This window comes from Staurois parvus, unplaced genomic scaffold, assembly GCF_062004578.1.
Source record: "Staurois parvus isolate SC_StPar_1 unplaced genomic scaffold, SC_StPar_1.0 ptg001938l, whole genome shotgun sequence".
Taxonomy (NCBI): Eukaryota; Metazoa; Chordata; class Amphibia; order Anura; family Ranidae; genus Staurois; species Staurois parvus.
Genome location: NW_028319734.1, coordinates 142,000 through 164,783, shown reverse-complemented (window position 1 = coordinate 164,783; position 22,784 = coordinate 142,000). Strand labels below are relative to the sequence as shown.

Below are 22,784 nucleotides of genomic sequence, written 5' to 3'. Positions count from 1 at the left end.
CAGTCCCTCCCCTCATGCCAGGGTACTAGGTGTAATCCTAGACTCCAATCTGTCCTTTCAGCCCCAAATCCAATCACTGTCCAAATCTTGTAGGCTTCACCTCCGCAACATCTCCAAGTTACGACCGTTCCTAACCTCAGAAACCACTAAGCAACTTATTCACTCCCTGGTTATATCTCGCCTTGAGTATTGTAACTCCCTCCTCATTGGCCAGACCTCATCGCAGGCTATCCCCTCTTCAGTCTATAACGAATGCTGCTGCCAGACTCATCCACCTTACTAACTGTTCTGTATCTGCCACCCCTCTCTGCCAATCCCTCCACTGGCTTCCCATCGCCCAATGGATAAAATTCAAAACACTAACAATAACGTATAAAACCATTTATAGCTCTGCCCCAAATTACATAACCGATCTTGTCTCTAAATATCACCCAAACCGTACTTTCCAATCCTAGCAAAAACTCCTACTCTCTAGCTCCCTTGTCTCCTCCCCCGATACTCATCTCCAGGACTTCTCCAGAGATTCCCCCATCCTCTGGAACTCTCTACCCCAATTTATCAGACTATCGCCTACTCTGCTCACTTTAGGCGATCTCTGAAAACCTCTCTCTTCAGGGAAACCTATCCTGCCCTCAGCTAATAATGCAATCTTCTACTCTTCCAACCAGTCCATCCCCCACAGTTACTACCATTTGTACCCCTACCCCCTCCCTCCTAGATTGTAAGCTCCAAGGAGCAGGGCCCTCAAATCCCTCTTGTATTGAACTGTATTGTTACTGTATTGTCTCCCATTATATTGTAAAGCGCTGAGCAAACTGTTGGTGCTATATAAATCCTGTATAATAATAATAATGTTGTCAGCGGCTAGAAAGTTGGGCACCCTGGATGAAAAAGGCTGTTCTGTAGTGATGTGGCTGCCAGTAAGAGGAACCTCTAAACCCAACAGGGAAAAAGGTTTTGAACAAATTCAAAGTGTCAGATATCAGAGATGTCCATAGCTTTTCAGGAGAGCAATAAATAAATGCATGGACCTTTGTAAAAGCCTGAAATATGAAAATGTAACAGAGATCATTCTCAATACACTGAGAAAATAACATTTGCACTGTTATAGATGAAACTGTAACATTAACAAAGTAATTTTCTATCTCTTTCTTTATATTATATAAAACACTAAAAATATATATTATCCTCTGTTTTCAAGCAAACCTGTTTTTGTATTCAGGTCAGGTCTGAACAGAATTATGTAACATTTTTGGAAAAATATACAACCAAGAAGTCCAATGCTTGATGCCGTTATAGCAAAAATTTCCACAGCCACCATGTTTTTCCCTTTAGTGCTCAGATAGGCCGGGATCATGGCAATCCAGACACTGCAGAACACCAGCATGCTGAAGGTGATGTACTTGGCCTCATTAAAACTGTCCGGTAATGTCCTGGCTAAGAAAGCTATAATGAAGCTCACAGCTGCCAGAAGCCCCATATATCCCAGGACAGAGTAGAAGCCGATAACTGAACCCTCATTACACTGAAGGATGATCTTTCCCTGATAAGAGTGAGTGTCCTGATCCTGGAAGGGAGGAGAAATAGACAACCAAGTGACACAGATTATGACCTGAACAAGTGAGAACACACAGATTATAAGATTGGGTAGTTTGGCTCCCATCCATTTCCTCCAGGGACTTCCAGGTTTGGTGGCTTTAAAAGCAATACACACCATGATACTTTTGGCAAGTAGAGAAGAGATGGCAACTGAGAAGATGACACCAAAAGAGGTTACACGCAGCATGCAGGTCACATCTACTGGACGGCCGAGGAACAAGAAGACACAGAGGAAGCTCAGCATGATGGAGACCAGGAGGAGATAGCTCAGGTTCCGGTTATTAGCTTTAACAATGGGGGTGTCCTGGTAATGTACAAATATCCCCAATATTATACCAGTCAGAAGACAACAGAAGATGGAGACAGCTGAGAATACTGCAACAATTGTATCCTCAGTGTAGGAGAGAAATTCCACCAATTTTGGAACACACCGATCCTTCTTCTCATTTGGCCATTCATCATCAGGACATTTCATGCAGTTTTCACTGTCTGCAGGAAGATCAATACAAACACAATGAGCATCTGTGTCAAAGTTTCTAAGAACAAAAACATATGTACTGTTTTGCCTCACAGCTAGCAATTCGATTTCCAGTTCATTGTGGGAGAGTGAATAGTATTTAAATGTCAATGTAAGTTGTATTATAGATTGATCTTTTGTTTTATTTTTTCTCTGGTTCTATAGCTATCATGTAACATAAAAATAGGGTTTCTGGACCTCCTTGTATGTAGAGACTGGCTATGGCCAGTATTAAATATGAAAACATGATTGATGCTTTTAAGAAATTGCAAAGTATGTGAAAAAAGAAAAAAGAAAAAACAAAAATGTAGAGAAAATTTGTTATAAGCAGAAAAAGTAATAAAGGTGGAGCATTAATCCAAAGTGTATGTAAACCTGATAATGAAATTCCCTTATCTGCTACCTTTTGATCTCCTCCAAATATCATCAAAAGAGAAGCGTGGGCTTGTTTTTTTTAAAAAAAAACATACTTACCTAGGTGGATGCAGCATCGGTCCGAAGCTACATCTGTCCCCACCTACTCTAAGTGTAAGAACTCAGCGATCACATGATCACCGATCACTGAGTTCTCACAGCTGGTCTGATCATTGTCAGTCACCGCTGTTTTCTCGCGCCCCCCCCCCCCCCCCCACACACACACACTCACTGGAGCGCTGAGCTGTGGAGGGGTGGGAGCGGCTGGTTCAGGCTCTCAGTGCATTGCAGAGAGGATGAGCCAGGAGTTGCTCCAGACTGGATCTTTCCCCAGTCTGGACCAGGTGAGTAAATTCAGCCAACAGTGGGCTTCAGCCGGCTGTCAGCTGAAAACTGGTCAAAGGAGTGCAGAATGAACTGCACCCCGTGATCCACAGGAGAAGTATTATTATTATTATACAGTATTTATATAGCAACAAAAGGTATGCTCAGCGCTGTACATTATAGTGGGGGACAGTACATGGGACAATACAGTAACAATACAATACACGAGGGGTTCAAGGGCCCTGCTCTTTCGAGCTTACAATCTAGGAGGGAGGGGGTAGAGGTACAGGAGGAAGTGGCTGAGGGGGATGGAGTGGTAGGAGGAGTGGAGGAGAACGGATGTTAGGTGAGGGTGGGGTAGGCTTGCCTGAAGAGATGGGTTTTCAGGGTGCGCCTAAAGGTGAGGAGGGTAGGTGACAGTCTGATGGATTGCGGTAGGGAGTTCCAGAGGATGGGAGAAGTCCTGGAGAAGTCCTGCAGTCGGGCGTGGGAGGAGCGAAGGGCAGGGGTAGGGTGGTATTTGGGTATCAGGTCAGTGAGGTAGTTTGGGGCAGCATTATGAATGGCTTTGTATGTCAGAGTTAGTAATTTGAATTTAATGCATTGGGCAATTGGGAGCCAGTGAAGGGATTGGCAGAGGGGGGTGGCAGAAGTGGAGCGGTTGGTGAGGTGGATGAGTCTAGCCGCTGAGTTCAGGATAGACTGGAGCGGGGATAGCGTGTTTCGGTGTAGGCCGGTGAGAAGGGAGTTGCAGTAGTCTAGGCGTGAGATAATAAGGGAGTGTACGAGTTGTTTAGTGGTGTCTGGGGTGAGGAACATACGTATCTTGGAGATGTTGCAGAGGTGGAGCCTGTCTCAAACTTGCGCATCAGAGATGGACGCAGTGCAACCATTTTGTAGGCATCTCCATCTTCCTACTTATCCTTCTCCCCCCCCTCCCTTCCTGAGAGGCACAGTGACAGATGTGTGTGTGTTGGTTATGGGTCAATGGCAGGGCAAGGCATCCCTAGTTCGGTGCCGAGCAGTCTGCGAAAGTGTAGCCTTTCTCACCTAGGCCAGGATAAGGCCAGTGTTCCCAAGAGAGACAGACCCTCTCTGCCCAAGAACCTGTGTAATTTCTCACCTCGTAACAGAGATAAGGCAGCTTTCCCAGGAATTGAAAGAGGTTTTAACCTCATAAAACCTAGCAGCATAGGTGGCAGAATTAAATGAACATTCCTCAAATCAATTTTTATCCTATGTCTCATATCTTGGAATATGAGAGACATACATAAAAGCAGGACATATCATCGGATGAACAATGAGCAGGCAAATCGTTTAATAGGTTACTCAACTTGTCTTGCACGCTCAAGGAAGCAGAAACATAGATCTCATGAACTGTGCAGCATATAATTTCATAATTCATATCTAAATAATCCTCAGACTTGTCTGTGTAATAATATACCCGCAAGGGGACTATCACTCGTGCAGCTGAGAAGTTATAGACCAGAATATGAATTATGAAAGATGTTGGTTCTAATTTAGGGTTCCGCCCGACAATCCCTCCCTAAACAGAGTATTGGTCAGTTACTCAGAGCGACCCCCCCTGCTGGGACATTTTAAAAACAGGCTAGTAGGCCTCAGTAATTTAAGTTAAAGACATCTCCCATTTTAACATCAATACCACCTGGGGAGACCCTTTCGCTTTGTAACTTGGATCTGCTTACAAGCCAAGGCGTACTGGCAAGTAACTTAACCCTTTAACTTCCTTCCTATTATCTCTTTGCTGTGCTATAGTCTTTATATATGTATATATATATATATTTTAGTTACATATTTTTCTGTAAATATTTTTATTGCACCCGTTTCACCTCTTAGTAATAAATCTTTCCTTCTGAAAGTATTGAACTGTTTCTATAAGCTCTCAATTGCAATTTACGAATCCCTGCCTTTTAAGAGAACGCTACTGTTTGTTTTAACCTCTGTATAACCGGCCTGCAGACCGTTTTATACAGACAATTACTTCAATCATAATAGTGTTATAGCTGAACCCCGGGTTTCCTCTTTCTCTGATAAAAAGGAGGTGATGGCAGTGTGAAGAAGGGTTAGTTGCGTAGTTAACCTGACCCAGTACCAATCGATTCGACGGCTGGTACATCGATCGTTTTCCATTAGCTGGAAAATCGTTGTGCAGGGGGCAGCTGGGTGTGGCATTATTACGCACGTCACATCGCGGTTTTAGATTGGCCAGTCCTTCGGTCACAAGTTTGGTGAGAAGGTCTGGGGTCTGACGCTGCGATCGTGACGTATTTGGTGGTCGCGATCGTGAGATTGTTGCATGTTGGTGGCAGCGATCTTGCGATCCGTGACAGAGCCTGCATGAATTTGATAGTGATTGGACATGAGGTTGGAAGGAAAGGTTTGAGTCCAGGGTGACACCTAAGACTTTGACGTGTGGGGTTGGATTGATGGTGGCGTTGTTAGTCGTGATAGAGAGGATGGGGGGGGGGGGCGCAGACTGGGGGGAAAACTAGGAGCTCGGTTTTGGAAAGGTTTAATTTGAGGAAATGGAGAGACATCCAGTCTGATATGTCGTTTAGGAGGTGGGTGATGCGGAGAGTGAGGGGGTTAGGTGAGGGGTGGAGAGGTAAATTTGTGTGTCATCGGCATAGAGGTGATAGTTGAAGCCGTGGGACTGTATCAGTTTGCCAAGGGAGATGGAGAAGAGAAGGGGTCCGAGGACAGAGCCTTGGAGGACCCCAACAGAGAGGGGGAGAGAGGGGGAGGTGGCAGCGTTATAGGTAACGCTGAAGAAGCGTTGGAATAGGTAAGAGGAGAACCAGGAGAGAGCAGAGTCCCTGATGCCAAGGGAGTGTAGTTTAGTAAGGAGGAGAGGGTGGTCGAATGTGTCGAAGGCCGCGGAGAGGTCGAGGAGTAGGAGGACTGAGTAGTGGCCATTAGCTTTGGAGGTTAGCAGGTCGTTAGTGATTTTAAGTAGGGCGGTTTCGATGGAGTGTAGGGGACAGAAGCCAGACTGTAGTGGATCAAGGAGGTTGTTGTCAGTGAGGTGGGCGCTTATGTGATTGTAGACTAAGCACTCAAGGAGCTTAGAAGTGAGTGGCAGCAGGGAGATGGGTCTAAGGTTGTTCAGGTCAGTGGGGTCCAGGGAGTGTTTTTTGAGTATGGGGGTGATGTGCGCATGCTTTAGGGGGGAGGGGAATGCACCAGTAGAGAGGGAGAGATTGAAGATGTGGGTGAGGGAGAGAATGATGGAGGAGGGGGGTGACCGGAGAAGATGAGAGGGGATAGGGTTCAGGGGGCAAGAGGTGAGGTGGGCTTCAGTGAAGACCTTAGTGACCTCCTCAGTGGTAGCAAGGCTGAAGGAGCGGAGTGTTGGGGAGGTTATAGTGTGCAGGACGTTAGGTGTGGTGGGGGGCAGTGCGGTTGCGAGGTCAGAGGAGGGGAGAGTTGAAGGGGTGATGGAGGGAGGGAGGCTAGGTGCAGAGGTAGATTGTGAATTGACAATGTCCTTACGGATTGCGTCAATCTTGTTTTGGAAATGATTGGCAATCTCGTGGGCAGTGAGTGAGGTACTGAGTGGAGGTGGGGGGGGAGAGAGCAGGGAGTTGAATGTGGAGAAGAGCTGGCGAAGACAGGTGGAGAGGGTGTTAATGAGGGTTACGAAGTAGGCTTGCTTGGCGGCGTGGAGGGAGGAGGTGTAGGTGAGGAATGCGGATTTGTAGAGGGAGAACGCTCGAGGGGATCTGGTTTTGCGCCATAATCGCTCCAGCGTGTGACTGCGTTGTTTGAGACATTTTGTATGGTCATTCTGCCAGGGTTGAAGCGGTCGGGGTCTGATGTAACGTGTGGTTAGGGGTGCCAGGGAGTCTAGGGCAGCCGACAGTGAGTCGTTGTACGCAGTAGTGTCCAGGTCAGGGCATGACAGGGGAAGGATACTGTGGTACAGACGGTCAGCTGCCAAGTGGAGAGGGGCCGGGTTCAGGTTGCGGAGGTTATGGCTGGTGATGGTTTTACGCTTTGGGGGGAGTTAGAGGAGGGGGAGACAGAGAACGTGAGGAGGTGGTGGTCAGAGAGAGGGAAGGGGGTGTTAGTGAAGTTGTGGAGGGTACAGAGGTGGGAGAAAACGAGGTCCAGGGTGTTCCCATTGGTGTGGGTGGAGGACTGTGTGCACTGTGTGAGAGCGAAAGAGGAGGTTAGAAGGAGGAGTTGGGAAGTAGCCGGGTTGTTGACATTGATGGGGATATTGAAGTCCCCAAGGATGATGGTCGGTAGCTCAGAGGAGAGGAAGAAGGGAAGCCAGGCGGCAAAGTCGTCCAGGAAGTGGGATATGGGTCCAGGAGGCTGATAGATTACTGCAATCCTCAGAGGGGTGGGAGAGAAGAGCTGGATGCAGTGGGCCTCGAAGGAGGAAAAGGATATTTATATCCTCACTATACAAGTTACAAGTTTGAAGTGTGATATAATTTTATTATTAAAGTTCTAGGTTTCTCATGTAGTGATGAGCTGAATGTACTTGATTTCCATTCGTTGTACATTCTGTAAACTTTTCGGATTCTGAAAGTGCTACTTAGACTTCAGCTTTCAAGCTACCATAAGGACTGTGACACGTGTCCACTGGGGAGCTGGATGAAGACCATTGGGGGAGCTGAGCCTCATGATCCATGGGAAACCAAGCCTTATTGACTCACTTGTTAATGCAAGGGATCAGAGTTGTCTGATGAATGAGGTGTGAAATCCCTGTTGTCCCTCATTGGATGAACCCCAACCTGAAAACACATCCTTGGAGCACTCTACACTCATCGGCCTCTTTATTAGGTACACCTGTTCAATTGCTTGGTAACATAAACTGGTAATAAGCCAATCACATGGTAGCAACTCAATGCATTTAGACATCTAGACGTGGTGAAGACAACTTGCTGAAGTTCAAATCGAGCATCAGAATGGGGAAGAAAGGGGATTTAAGTGACTCTTAATGTGGCATGGTTGTTGGTGCCAGATAAGCTGGTCTGAGTATTTAAAAAATGGCTGATCTACTGGGATTTTTACATACAACCATCTCTAGGGTTTACGAGAATGGTCTGAAAAAAGAAAAAAAAATATCCAGTGAATGGCAGTTGTGTGGACTAAAATGCCTTGTTGATGTCAGAGACCAGAGGAGAATTGGCAGACTGGTTGCAGCAACATTCAGATGGTAGGGTCCAAATTTGGCCTAAACATCATGAAAGCATGGATCCATCCTGCCTTGTATCAATGGTTCAGGCTGGTGGTGTAATGGTGGGGGGGAGATTTTTAGGCTCTAGCAAAGTGTACCTAATAAGGTGGCCAGTGAGTGTATTTGGCACTATTCATTGGTGTAAAAACTATCACAGAGCACTCACACATTATTGGATGAATCTTTTATTGTGGACTATTCTATGGATATAAGACTTTGATTCATTCTGATTCATTTTATTTTATTTTTTGTCACCTAAATAGAGGGTAAGGTAGCATTGTTGCCCATGGTGGGGGGAGGGGTTACACTGAATGCATTGAGGTGTTGTAACACTTTATAACAGCAGCTTCCTTTATCATCTGTGTTTTTATGTGAGTTGTATTGTTGGCTTACATAGGCAGTGCGGGTTATTTTATGATATCATGTTAGCTATATGGATTGATGTGGAGTTACATTTCTGGGTCTCTACTCCACGCAGGAAGCTTGGAAGGAGGAAAGCTTGGGACTTCACCGGCCCCTTTAGAGAGGGCCACTTGTTAGGCACTTGTTAGGCAGGGAAGGAGCAGCACAGCTAGCAGGCCAGATAGCAGCCACCAACCCATCATCAACACAGGAGAAGGGCTGAGTGAGTAGACCTTCACCCTATGGGCCAGATAGGGGAAGGAGCACTCTGGTGGGAAACCAGATTAGCAACTACCCAAGACTGTCTTACTTTAAAGTGACAGACACTGGATCCCCTGCTCAGGGATTCCCCCAGAACAGCTGGATAAGGAGTATCTAGGGTCTGGGGTGGTACAAGCGGGATGCTGGCTAGCTCTCCAAGAAGAGAATTTTTTTTTGCTGTAAAGACTTGTATAGTTCCAGAAAGCTGACCTCAGTTCCATTGGGCATCCCATACAACCCTAACCCTATCCCAGTTAAAATCTCCTAATAAAACTTCAAAACAAAGCTCAGGGACTGGTCAATGTCTCCTGGATGCAAGTCTGACTGAGGAAATGTGTGTTGCCTGTCTGTACTGGACTATAGGGACTATAAAACTGGACTATAAAAACTTCAGCAGCTCCTAAGTAGGCAGTGTTACATTTTTCTTTGTAAATGCCAGGTTGGTTGCAGTAGCTTGCATACATAGTACAGGGGCATTGCTTCACAGGCAGTTTAGGGAACCCCAGGCTCGGTATTTAAGGAAATGTTGCATTTGTTTAATATTGTTCTTAAAGCATGTCATGCCTGCCAAACAGACATTTTTCAACTTTTTTTTTTGCTTAGGTACATTTCTCGGGCAGTACCCTGCAGCACCCCCTCATGCCACTTACTTGACAATCCCTTGTCTATTAGTCTAGAAAATGGCCACGACAGACTTCTAATTTTTGTCTCCCATGATTTCAATAGGATTATATTTTGGCATCCAAATGTAGTTAAAGTTTGCAGAGCGCACAATGGACCGAACTCAAGTGGGTATGGCTCATCATTACTTGAGAAATCGAGAATTTTAATAGAATTTGTGACAGAATTTCAGATTCGGCACCAGAACTTAGCCATGTTCTTAGATCCTGCTTCAGACTGAACCTAGGTACGTTCACCCCTACCCACATAAATCCATTGCCAGTCACATTATCCAATGCACACAGTCCACCAACATGTACCATTCACAATGACTGCTCGGCACGAATAATGTTTTTGAAAAGTGCAAAAAATACCTTTTGATTCCGCAGGAAATAAAGAGCTGTCCTATCCCAGTGTTGTCTCAACCCTCCCAGTTCTTATCTAAGATTACAGAACAATTGCTCTCTATATTTAAAAGATGGGGAGGGATTTGGTTGTTCAGTACAGTAGCAGTAGTAAAAGATGATTGGGCAGAGCTGACACCATTTATTGTTATTGCGGTGTACAAATCCTGTGAAAATGAGCTTACCTTGTAGTAATGTACTGAGTCATTTTTTTTACCTTCATACACTTTAACTGCTTTCCCACCACCCTATAGTAGAACTACTGCTACAAGGTGGTAGGGCTGCGCAAAATGACGTATGTATACGTGATTTGCATATCCAGGCAGGGGGCGCGCACTTTCACCCTACCCACACCATCATTGGCGGCTAGGGATGTCAATCACCGGGTTTCCACCGGAGATTCCCCACCGACACCTGGAGACTGCCAAGTATCACTGACAGGGGAGAGACCTGTGTGTAAGCAACACAGATCTCTCTCCTTCAGCAAGGACATGCTGCTGTGTATTACTCTGCACATAGGAGAAATACACAGCAGCATGTCTCCCTAGTAAAAACACACTGCACATCATGTAAAACAGCACACAACACACTGTTAACCCTTTGATTGCACCACTCCTTCCTGCCCAGTGTCATTAGTACAGTGTTAGTGCTTTTTATTAGCACTGATCACTGTATTAGTGTCATTGGGATGTCAGTGGCAGTTAGTCAGTTCCCACCCAGTGTCAGAATGCCCACCACAGTCTCGCTATAAGTCGCTGATCGCCGCTATTACTAGTATAAAAAAATTTAAATCTCAGTATATATACCGCCATTTGTAGATGCTATAACTTTCACGTAAACCAAATAATTTACACGTATTGAGATTGACATGTAAAGACATGGAGCAGAATACATTCTGGCCTAAATTTATGAAGAAATTTGACTTTTTTAATTTTTTTACTGGATATGTTTTATAGCAAAAAGTCAAAAATATATATATTTTTTCAGAGTTGTCAGTCTTTTTTTGTTTATAGCGCAAAAAATGAAAAACGCACAGGTGATTAATACCACAGAAAGAAAGCTCTATTTGTGGGAAAAAAGGGCATATATTTAATTTATGTACAGCGTTGCATGACCGCGCAATTGTCAGTTAAAGTAACGCAGTGCCGTAACGCAAAAAATGGCCTGGTCAGGAAGGGAGGGGGGGGGGGGGGGGAATCCTCTGGAGGGCAATAGTGGTAATCTCTATACAGACCAAAAAAACCCACAAACTACCGGAAATGTTGGATATCTCTTCTTCTGGACATGGGACACACTCATAGCAGCATTTGTGAACAGAAGATCCAACCTTTTTTCTGCAGCCAGGTAAGCAGGGTTCTGAGCATCGAGATACTGGGACCTGAAATTCAGATATTATTATTAGTAGTATTTTGTATAGGTCTATCACATCCCATGAGACTATTATCCCATGGTAATTACACTGTGTGCAGCCCGAACAAACGATCCTGTGTGTGGAGGAGCTCTGCACTGACAGGAGGACACAGCACAGCCTTTCTCCTGTGGGGGTGGGGGGGGATTTACAGGTGGGGAACATAATGTGAGGGGTTGGAGGGTAACTTGTGCTCGTAATTCGTGCTTGGAATGAAAGGTAGAGGGATTGGTGAATATCTGTGTTGGGGAGGGTAATTGGGGGGGTATAGTTGCTAAAAGGGGGGATTGGGGTGGAAGGATATGTGCTATTAGGAGGAATGAGGGGGATATGTGCTAGGAGGGGGGATGGGGGGATATGCTATAACTAGAAGGGGGCATTGGGGGAGATATGTGTTTGTAGGGGAATTGGGGGGATATGTGTTTGTAGGGGGGATTGGGGGGAGGAGGAATATGCTAGGACTAGGAGGGGGGATTGGGGGAGATATGTGTTTGGAGGGGGGATTGGAGGGATATGTGTTAGGAGGGGGGAACATATTAGGAGTGGAGATTGGAGGGGGGGATATGTGCTAGGTGGGGGATTGAGAAGGAATATGTGCAAAGAGGGAGTTTGGTTGGATATGTGCTGGGAGGGGGGATTGGGAGTGGAGGGATTTGAGCTAAGAGTGGGATTTTTTCATGCGGGGGGTGCAGGGGGTGGGGGTTTGTGCTAGGAGGGGATGGGGGAATTTGGATTAAGAGGATAGGGCTGGAGAGGATTTGTGCGGGGAAGAGTAATTTGGAGGGGGTTGTGCTAGGAGGGGGAATGAGAGGGGATTGTGCTAGGAGGGGGGATTTGGGGGATAGGATTTGTACTGGGAGAGGGGTTTGGCAGGGAGGATTTCTTCCAAAATGGGAAATTTGAGGATAATATAATGTGTGCTGGGAGGGATGATTTTATGGGGGTGCTGAGACATGATATGAGGGCACTTAACAGATCCTCATAGCCCATAGCTGGATTTGCTTGAATTTCCTTACAGACACAGCTTCTATCTGTAGCCAGCCACACACTGTGCAGATGGATGCTGTGTCTGTAAGGGAATCCAATCTTAGCTATGTGCTGTGGTGTGGAGGAGCTATGAGGCTGTTTACAGTGTGGGGGAGGGAGGAGGAGATCTGAGTGCTCTGCCAGCAATGACCTTGTCCTCTTTTCTGCTGACCATTGTCTTCTGCCCTGCTGACCCCTGTCCTTTGCCCTGATGACCCCTGCCCTCTGCACTGATGACCCCTGCCCTCTGCACTACTGACCCCTGTCTCCTGCACTACTGACCCCTGCCCTCTGTACTAGTGACCCCTGCCCTCTGCACTGATGACCCCTGTCTCCTGCACTACTGACCCTTGCCCTCTGTACTACTGACCCCTGCCCTCTGCCCTGCTGACCCCTGCCCTCTGCACTGATGACCCCTGCTCTCTGCACTGATGACCCCTGTCCTCCATCCTGGTGACCTGATAACCCCTTTTCTCCACCCTGCTGATCCTTGTCATATGCTCTGTTGCCCCTTATTGTCTGCTCTGCTGACCCCCTGTACACTACCATACTGACTCTTGTACATTGTCCAGCTGCACACTGCCCTCTTCTCTGATAACTCCATGTACACTGTCCTACAAACTAATGGCTTCTATAGACTGCCCTATAAACTGCTGATCCTATCCTCTGCCCTGCTGACCCCCTGTATACTACCCTACTGATCTCACATCCTCTGCCCCCCTGCACCCCCACATCAGACAGGCTAGATCAGGCCCTGCTTGACAAGTACACACACTCACACTAAAATGTTAAATGAACTCTCCACAATACCATACACTCTTATTTATTCCTAGAAAACTTTTGCATAAAAAACAGGAATTTTTGGTTCATGTACATTGCAATACATGTTCAAGTTATCCAACTGCATCAAAGTGATTCTTTTTTTTCATTCTTGAGGTTTCCTTCCTTTAGCATCTCATGTGTTGTATATTTGTAAGCCATTAAGATCTGAACACAGACATACACTATATGCCAAAAGTATTGGTTGGCCGGCCTTTACACACACATGAACTTTATTGGCCTCCCAGTCTTAGTCCGTAGGGTTCAATATTGAGTTGGCCCCGCCCTTTGCAGCTATAACAGCTTCAACTCTTCTGGGAAGGCCGTCCACAAGGTTTAGGAGGGTGTCTATGGGAAGGTTGGACCATTCTTCCAGAAGCACATTTGTCAGGTCAGGCACTGATGTCGGGGGAGGAGGCCTGGCTCGCAGTCTCTGCTCTAATTCATCCCAAAGGTGTTCTATGGGGTTGAGGTCAGGACTCTGTGCAGGCCAGTCAAGTTCCTCCACCCCAAACTCGCTCATCCATGTCTTTATGGATCTTGCTGCGTGCACTGGTGCACAGTCATGTTGGAACAGGAAGAGGCCATCCCCAAAATCTTCCCACAAAGTTGGGAGCATGAAATAGTCCAAAATGTCTTAGTGTTCTAATGTCTTAAAAGTTCCTTTCACTGGAACTAGGGGGCCAAGCTCAACCCCTGAAAAACAACTACAGACCATAAACCCCCCACCACCAAACTTTACATTTGGCACAATGCAGTCAGGCAAGTACCATTCTCCTGGCAACCACCAAATGCAGACACATGCATCAGATTTCCAGACAGAGAAGCGTGATTTGTCACTCCAGAGAACACATGTCCAATGCTCTAGAGTCTAGTGGCAGCGTGCTTTACACCACTGCATCTGACGCTTTGCATTGCACTTGGTGATGTAAGACTTGGATGCAGCTGCTCGGCCATGGAAACCCTTTTTATGAAGCTCTCTACGCACTGTTGTTGTGCTAATCTGAAGGCCACACAAAGTTTGGAGGTCTTTAGCTATTGACTCTGCAGACAGTTGGCAACTACTGCGCTCTGTGCGCTTCAGCATGCGCTGACCCCGCTCTATCATTTTACGTGGCCTACCACTTGCTGGCTGAGTTGCTGTTGTTCCCAGTTACTTCCACTTTGTTATAATCCCACTAACAGTTGAGCGTATTTAGTAGCCAGGAAATGTCACGGATGGACTTATTGCACAGGTGGCAACCTATCACGGGACCACGCTTGGAGTCACTGAGCTCCTGAGAGCGACCCATTCTTTCACAAATGTTTGTAGAAGCAGTCTGCATGCCTAGGGGCTTGATTGAATACACCTGTGCCCATGAAGATGATTGGAACAAGTGAATCTGGAGATTTGGAGGGCTGGCCCAATACGTTTGGCAATATTGGGGCGGGCGGACAACTCATGGGGTCCCCGGGCAATAGGGGATCATGGGGCCCCTGTGTCTTCGCCCACACTCAAACCACACCCAAAAAAGCCTATGAAAGGTACCAGGGACATCTCATGGGGCCCCCTACTGACCTCGGGCCCTCGGGCAGTGCCCGAGTTCCCCAATGGTCAGTCCGTCCCTGTGTATCTTTATTTCTACTGCATTGTGCAGGTCAGTGATTATAAGGGCAGAGATATCTCAAGTGACTGGATTCTTTTTTAACTAATAGGAGCAATGCATTAAGCGCTCTGTGCTGTAATCTCCTTGTATTCTGTTTGTTTTGGGGGGTTTTTTGGGGGGCATACCTGGTTGCGAGCTAAGATTCCTGCTGCTGCTGTCCACCCTATATATACAATATATAAATATATTTATATTATAACGTGCTGTGTAACTGTTGGCACTATATAAACTCTCTCTCTCCTGGCTTTTAGTAATATGACAGCTGAGGATTGCACCTCATGCACCCCATGGGCCACTCTTCAGCATGATCTGTCACTTGTTATATCCACTGGACATAGTCACCCAGACTGTCCCCCTGTAGTCTTCTGGGACATGTGACAGGTGTTGCGCATGCGTAGTGGGCACCCGGCTGTAAAGTCACAAGCTGTCACAGCCGGGTGTCCACACTGAAGATGCCGGAGCCAGGAACACGGGGCGGACAGTGAAACCAGTTGCATAGAGGACACCAAAGGATCAAGGGACAGGTAAGTGGCTGTTTTTTAAAAGTCAGCAGATACAGTTTTTGTAGCAGCCGACTTTTATTTTTTTACAGTTTCACTGGAATTTAACAAATAAACAGGCCCATAGCAAAAATGTAAAAATGACTCTGCTTCCTAAGTGTAGGCTTGAGACATCAAATTAATATTTGTACATACAATCTCAGCACATATAATATTGTAATCCAAGACTGTAATAGCAATGTATCTCTACACAGTTCCGATTTTTCTAATTAATCCCAAATTCTTCATCTTTATTGTTATTCCAAGTTTACACTCACTGGTCACTTTATTAGGTACATTTGTTCAATTGCTTGGTAACACAAATTGCTAATTAGCCAATCACATGGCAGCAACTCAATGCATTTAGGCATCTAGACATAATGAAGATGACTTGGTGAAGTTCCGAGCATCAGAATGGGGAAGAAAGGGAATTTAAATGACTTTGAATGTGACATGGTTGTTGGTACCAGACGGGCTAGTCTGAGTATTTCAAAAACTGCTGATCTACTGGGATTTTCCCACACAACCATCTCTAGTGTTTACAGAGAATGGTCCGAAAAAGAGAAAATATCCAGTGAGAGTCAGTTGTGTGGACAAAAATGCTTTGCTGATGTCAGTGGTCAGAGGAGAATGGGCAGACTGGTTCGAGATGATAGAAAGGCAACAGTAACTCAAACAACCACTCATTACAACTAGAGATGAGCGAAGTATTCAAAAATTCGATTCGGCTGATTCGGCGAATTTCAGGAAGAAATTCGATTCGATGCGAATTTATTCGCTACGAAGATAACTTATAAAAAGGGTTTCTAGGCTTCAGAGAGCCTTTAAATTAGTGCAGAACACTGTACCTTTAATTTAAATGCCCTTGGAGATGAGGAAGGAGAAGGAGAAGGAGAAGGATGAGAAGAAGGAGAAGGATGAGAAGAAGGAGAAGGATGAGAAGAAGGAGAAGGAGAAGGATGAGAAGAAGGAGAAGGAGAAGGATGAGAAGAAAGAGAAGGATGAGAAGAAGGAGAAGGATGAGAAGAAGGAGAAGGAGAAGGATGAGAAGAAGGAGAAGGAGAAGGATGAGAAGATGGAGAAGGAGAAGGATGAGAAGAAGGAGAAGGAGAAGGATGAGAAGAAGGAGAAGGAGAAGGATGAGAAGAAGGAGAAGGAGAAGGATGAGAAGAAAGAGAAGGATGAGAAGAAGGAGAAGGAGAAGGATGAGCAGAAGGAGAAGGATGAGAAGAAGGAGAAGGATGAGAAGAAGGATGAGAAGAAGGAGAAGGATGAGAAGAAGGATGAGAAGAAGGAGAAGGATGAGAAGAAGGAGAAGGATGAGAAGAAGGAGAAGGAGAAGGATGAGAAGAAGGAGAAGGATGAGAAGAAGGAGAAGCATGAGAAGAAGGATGAGAAGAAGGATGAGAAGAAGGAGAAGGATGAGAAGAAGGATGAGAAGAAGGAGAAGGATGAGAAGAAGGATGAGAAGAAGGAGAAGGATGAGAAGAAGGAGAAGGATGAGAAGAAGGATGAGAAGAAGGATGAGAAGAAGGAGAAGGATGAGAAGAAGGATGAGAAGAAGGAGAAGGATGAGAAGAAGGATGAGAAGAAGGAGAAGGATGAGAAGAAGGAGAAGGATGAGAAGAAGGATGAGAAGAAGGAGAAGGATGAGAAGAAGGATGAGAAGAAGGAGAAGGATGAGAAGAAGGAGAAGGATGAGAAGAAGGAGAAGGATGAGAAGAAGGAGAAGGAGAAGGATGAGAAGAAGGAGAAGGATGAGAAGATGGAGAAGGATGAGAAGAAGGAGAAGGAGAAGGATGAGAAGAAGGAGAAGGATGAGAAGAAGGAGAAGGAGAAGGATGAGAAGAAGGAGAAGGATGAGAAGAAGGAGAAGGATGAGAAGAAGGAGAAGGATGAGAAGAAGGATGAGAAGAAGGAGAAGGATGAGAAGAAGGAGAAGGAGAAGGATGAGAAGAAGGAGAAGGATGAGAAGAAGGAGAAGGATGAGAAGAAGGAGAAGGATGAGAAGAAGGATGAGAAGAAGGATGAGAAGAAGGAGAAGGATGAGAAGAAGGATGAGAAGAAGGAGAAGGATGAGAAGAAGGATGAGAAGAAGGAGAAGGATGAGAAGAAGGATGAGAAGAAGGATGAGAAGAAGGAGAAGGATGAGAAGAAGGATGAGAAGAAGGAGAAGGATGAGAAGAAGGATGAGAAGAAGGAGAAGGATGAGAAGAAGGATGAGAAGAAGGAGAAGGATGAGAAGAAGGAGAAGGATGAGAAGAAGGATGAGAAGAAGGAGAAGGATGAGAAGAAGGATGAGAAGAAGGAGAAGGATGAGAAGAAGGAGAAGGATGAGAAGAAGGAGAAGGAGAAGGATGAGAAGAAGGAGAAGGATGAGAAGATGGAGAAGGAGAAGGATGAGAAGAAGGAGAAGGAGAAGGATGAGAAGAAGGAGAAGGATGAGAAGAAGGAGAAGGATGAGAAGAAGGAGAAGGAGAAGGATGAGAAGAAGAAGAAGGGTGAGAAGAAGGAGAAGGAGAAGGATGAGAAGAAGGAGAAGGATGAGAAGAAGGAGAAGGATGAGAAGAAGGAGAAGGATGAGAAGAAGGAGAAGGATGAGAAGAAGGAGAAGGAGAAGGATGAGAAGAAGGAGAAGGATGAGAAGAAGGAGAAGGATGAGAAGAAGGATGAGAAGAAGGATGAGAAGAAGGAGAAGGATGAGAAGAAGGATGAGAAGAAGGAGAAGGATGAGAAGAAGGATGAGAAGAAGGAGAAGGATGAGAAGAAGGAGAAGGATGAGAAGAAGGATGAGAAGAAGGATGAGAAGAAGGAGAAGGATGAGAAGAAGGATGAGAAGAAGGAGAAGGATGAGAAGAAGGATGAGAAGAAGGAGAAGGATGAGAAGAAGGAGAAGGATGAGAAGAAGGATGAGAAGAAGGAGAAGGATGAGAAGAAGGATGAGAAGAAGGAGAAGGATGAGAAGAAGGAGAAGGATGAGAAGAAGGAGAAGGATGAGAAGAAGGAGAAGGATGAGAAGAAGGAGAAGGAGAAGGATGAGAAGAAGGAGAAGGATGAGAAGATGGAGAAGGATGAGAAGAAGGAGAAGGAGAAGGATGAGAAGAAGGAGAAGGATGAGAAGAAGGAGAAGGAGAAGGATGAGAAGAAGGAGAAGGATGAGAAGAAGGAGAAGGAGAAGGATGAGAAGAAGGAGAAGGATGAGAAGTAGGATGAGAAGAGGGAGAAGGATGAGAAGAAGGAGAAGGAGAAGGATGAGAAGAAGGAGAAGGATGAGAAGAAGGAGAAGGATGAGAAGAAGGAGAAGGATGAGAAGAAGGATGAGAAGAAGGATGAGAAGAAGGAGAAGGATGAGAAGAAGGATGAGAAGAAGGAGAAGGATGAGAAGAAGGATGAGAAGAAGGAGAAGGATGAGAAGAAGGAGAAGGATGAGAAGAAGGATGAGAAGAAGGAGAAGGATGAGAAGAAGGATGAGAAGAAGGAGAAGGATGAGAAGAAGGATGAGAAGAAGGAGAAGGATGAGAAGAAGGATGAGAAGAAGGAGAAGGATGAGAAGAAGGAGAAGGATGAGAAGAAGGATGAGAAGAAGGAGAAGGATGAGAAGAAGGATGAGAAGAAGGAGAAGGATGAGAAGAAGGAGAAGGATGAGAAGAAGGAGAAGGATGAGAAGAAGGAGAAGGATGAGAAGAAGGAGAAGGAGAAGGATGAGAAGAAGGAGAAGGATGAGAAGATGGAGAAGGAGAAGGATGAGAAGAAGGAGAAGGAGAAGGATGAGAAGAAGGAGAAGGATGAGAAGAAGGAGAAGGATGAGAAGAAGGAGAAGGAGAAGGATGAGAAGAAGGAGAAGGGTGAGAAGAAGGAGAAGGAGAAGGATGAGAAGAAGGAGAAGGATGAGAAGAAGGAGAAGGATGAGAAGAAGGATGAAAAGAAGGAGAAGGATGAGAAGAAGGAGAAGGAGAAGGATGAGAAGAAGGAGAAGGATGAGAAGAAGGAGAAGGATGAGAAGAAGGATGAGAAGAAGGATGAGAAGAAGGAGAAGGATGAGAAGAAGGACAGTTCTGTGACAGTTTCTGTCTATTTCTGACAGTTCTGTGACATTCACTCCATACAGCGGTTTCAACCGCTGTATGGAGGGAATGTCATAGAACTGTCAGAAATAGTCTATTTCTGACAGTTCTGGGACATTCACTCCATAAAGCGGTTTGAAACATTGTATCTATTTGTTTCCATAAATGGATCCATTTATGGAAACAAATAGATACAATGTTTCAACCGCTGTATGGAGGGAATGTCATAGAACTGTCAGAAATAGTCTATTTCTGACAGTTCTGGGACATTCACTCCATACAGCGGTTGAAACATTGTATCTATTTGTTTCCATAAATCACATTCTGCAGATACACTTAGAGGAGCTCTGCAGATACACTTTTTGCCGGCTTGGAATTATTCTTATTTTCATCCTACTTCTTCTTCTTCTTCATCCTCATCCTCATCCTCTTCTTCTTCTTCTGAGGATGAGGATGAAGAAGAAGAAGAAGAAGTAGGATGAAAATAAGATTAATTCCAAGCCGGCAAAAAGTGTATCTGCAGAGCTCCTCTAAGTGTATCTGCAGAATAGAGGAGCTCTGCAGATACACTTTTTGCCGGCTTGGAATTATTCTTATTTTCATCCTACTTCTTCTTCTTCTTCATCTTCATCCTCATCCTCTTCTTCTTCTTCTTCTGAGGATGAGGATGAAGAAGAATAAGAAGAAGTAGGATGAAAATAAGAATTCCAAACCGGCAAAAAGTGTATGTGCAGATTTCCTCTATTTCTGACAGTTCTCTGACAGCTCCTTCACATGTACAGCGGTTGAAACATCTGTATCCTAAATGGAAACTAATAGATACAATGTTTCAACCGCTGTACATGTGAAGGAACTGTCAGAGAAATGTCAGAAATAGCGGAGCTCTCTGCAGGGACACTTTTGCCGGCTGATTGGGAAAAATCCGATTCGCGCACCCGAAGTAGGCAAATATTCGGATTCGACGCGAATCGAATTTTTCCTGAAATTCGTATCGAATTCCGGTTCGCCTGGTTCGATTCGCTCATCTCTAATTACAACCAAGGTATGCAGAATACCATATCTGAATGCACAACACATCAAACCTTGAAACAGATGGGCTACAGCAGCAGAAGACCACACCAGGTGCCACTCCTGTCAGCTAAGAACAGGAAACGGAGGCTACAATTCAAACAGACTCACCAACATGGGAAAATAGGAGATTGGAAAAACATTGCCTGGTCTGATGAGCCTCGATTTACGCTGCAACATTCAGATGGTAGGGTCCGAATTTGGTGTAAACAACATGAAATCATGGATCCATCCTGCCTTGTATCAACAGTTCAAGCTGGTAATGGCGGTATTTTCTTGGCACACTATGAACCTCCTAGTCCTAACTGAGCATTGTTTAAATGCCATGACATCCCTGATTATTTTTGGTGACTGTGTCAATCCCTTTCTGATTACAATGTCCTCATCTTCTGATGGCTACTTCCAGCAGGATAATGTCACAAAACTCAAATCATCTCATACTGGTTTCTAGAACATGACAATGAGTTCGCTGTACTCCAATGGCCTCCACTGTCACCAGATATCAATCCAATAGAGGATCTTTGGGATGTGGTGGAACGGGAGATTCTCATCATGGATGTGCAGCCGACAAATCTGCAGCAACTGCGTGATGCTATCATGTCAATATGGAACAAAATCTCAGAAGAATGTTTCCAACACCTTGTTGATTCTATACCATGAAGAATGAAGGCAGTTCTGAAGGCAAAAGGGGGTTCAACCCGGTACTAGCAAAGTGGACCTAATAAAGTGGTTGGTGAGTGTATATCATGGACTTACCTCATTGCCAAGCTTCCATGTTATGGCTTTAGTATTCATTTGTAATTGCTGATCTTCTGGTGCCCAGGATGTAAAATTTCCCACATCATTATAAATCATAGTGAGATTATCCTTAAATACCCAATTTGTTATTTTGTAATGATAAACAAATTCTCCGTATTCATTAAAAAATGATCTTGGCTCGAGTAATCCAAATTCATATTTAATTTCTTTTAAAAGATGATACAACTTCAATTCGAATATAGAAAGATAAAACGCATTAAGTAAAGAAAAGCAACCGGACAAAGGGAAATCAATATTTATATCCAGCCCTCAGTGTCCATCAGATTATTTCTAGATCTTGTAAGAAAATACTCAATATACTTAGTTGTCACAAACTGAGCATGGTGGAGTGACCTGGACCCTACTCTGACTATGTCTGGGTTCCCTGAGGAGTGGAGTCTGAAGAACGGGCAATATTCACTAGGGACCCCTCACAGAGGTTTGGACTATTTCCTAAGGTTGCTTCCCCAGATACTAGCAGACTGAGGAGGAAGAAGCCATAGGACCACTAGCAGGGACCACTAGCAGAGACGATCAGAACACTAGAGAGAAAACTGAGATACTGGTGGACAGTCGTATATCATATTAGGGACAGATCAAGCAGTGTTTGCAGGGAGAGCTAGTTGCTGCTGTTGATTGCTGAAATCTTATACTGTATATTTACAGTAAGTCAGACACACCTAAAGGAATTCATAAAGAGTGTTTATGACACCAGACAGCCTTCTTATGGCTATAGAAACTGCCCGATGCCTGATATCAATCAAAAGTAGAAAGTGGACATGTGGGGGAACTAGTATCTCAGCGACTCCATCAGGCTCCATCCACTGTGGCATCATTTCATATCTTTGGCGTTCATTTAATATATGTGTTGGCCCCGGTTTATCTGTTTAAGGCTCTGCTATGGATTTTCCTTTATTTTTTAGTAGCCCCCTTAAAATACCAGACTCAGAGTATGTTTCTTATGGCTTTTTTGTAAAATAACAAGCATATTACACTTAACTGCTCTCTACAATTGCATAGAGCAGCCCCAATCCTCCTTTTCTTGGGTCATTTGCTGCCAAATGCCCCCAGAGCAAGCCACTTGCTCTGGGGGCACTCATGCATGCTCGCTACAGAGCCAGCCCTGTAAGTCTATAAGACACACAGAGTTCAGCTTGGCCCCACCTACAGCTCCTTCCTCGCTGGCTGTGATTGGCAGCAGCAGGATCCAATGGCTCCACCTGCTATGCCTGAGCCAATGAGGAGGGAGATAGCTAGGAGAGCAGCTGCTCTCATGCACATATCTGGATCAAGATTGGGCTCAGGTAAGTATTGGGGGGGGGTAAGGGGGGAGCTGCACACTGCATTTTTCTACCTTCATGCACAAAAAGCGTAAAAGTAAAAGGCCTTCAACCTTTAGAACCAGTTTATTTGCTGAAAAATTACATTTCATTACTGGCTTCCTTAAAAAAAAAAATAAAAAGCACACACCAAACAACAGAAACAACACCCATCCAAAGGGCCATTAAATACATAGCAGATGCTAGGAGGGGTCTGAGAGCTGTTTAACCATTTGCCGCCTGGCCAATGGCCGTTTGGCGGTGGCAAAAGTGCTTCTGCATGCCGGGTGCACGCCATTTGGCG

General features: G+C 45.1%; 1 protein-coding gene across 1 annotated transcript in view; it reads right to left on the bottom strand.

Moving 5' to 3' along the window:
- Positions 1–1,183: 1,183 nt before the first annotated feature.
- The window catches only part of LOC149433196 (vomeronasal type-2 receptor 26-like), a 95,680-nt gene continuing 74,079 nt past the window's right edge, over positions 1,184–22,784 (bottom strand). Inside the window, exons 6-8 of the mRNA XM_089664531.1 lie at positions 21,120–21,430; positions 11,048–11,171; positions 1,184–2,088 (exon numbers count right to left, since the gene is read on the bottom strand). Coding sequence (XP_089520657.1) covers positions 1,184–2,088; positions 11,048–11,171; positions 21,120–21,430 — 1,340 coding nt within the window. The remainder of the gene's footprint in view (positions 2,089–11,047; positions 11,172–21,119; positions 21,431–22,784) is intronic.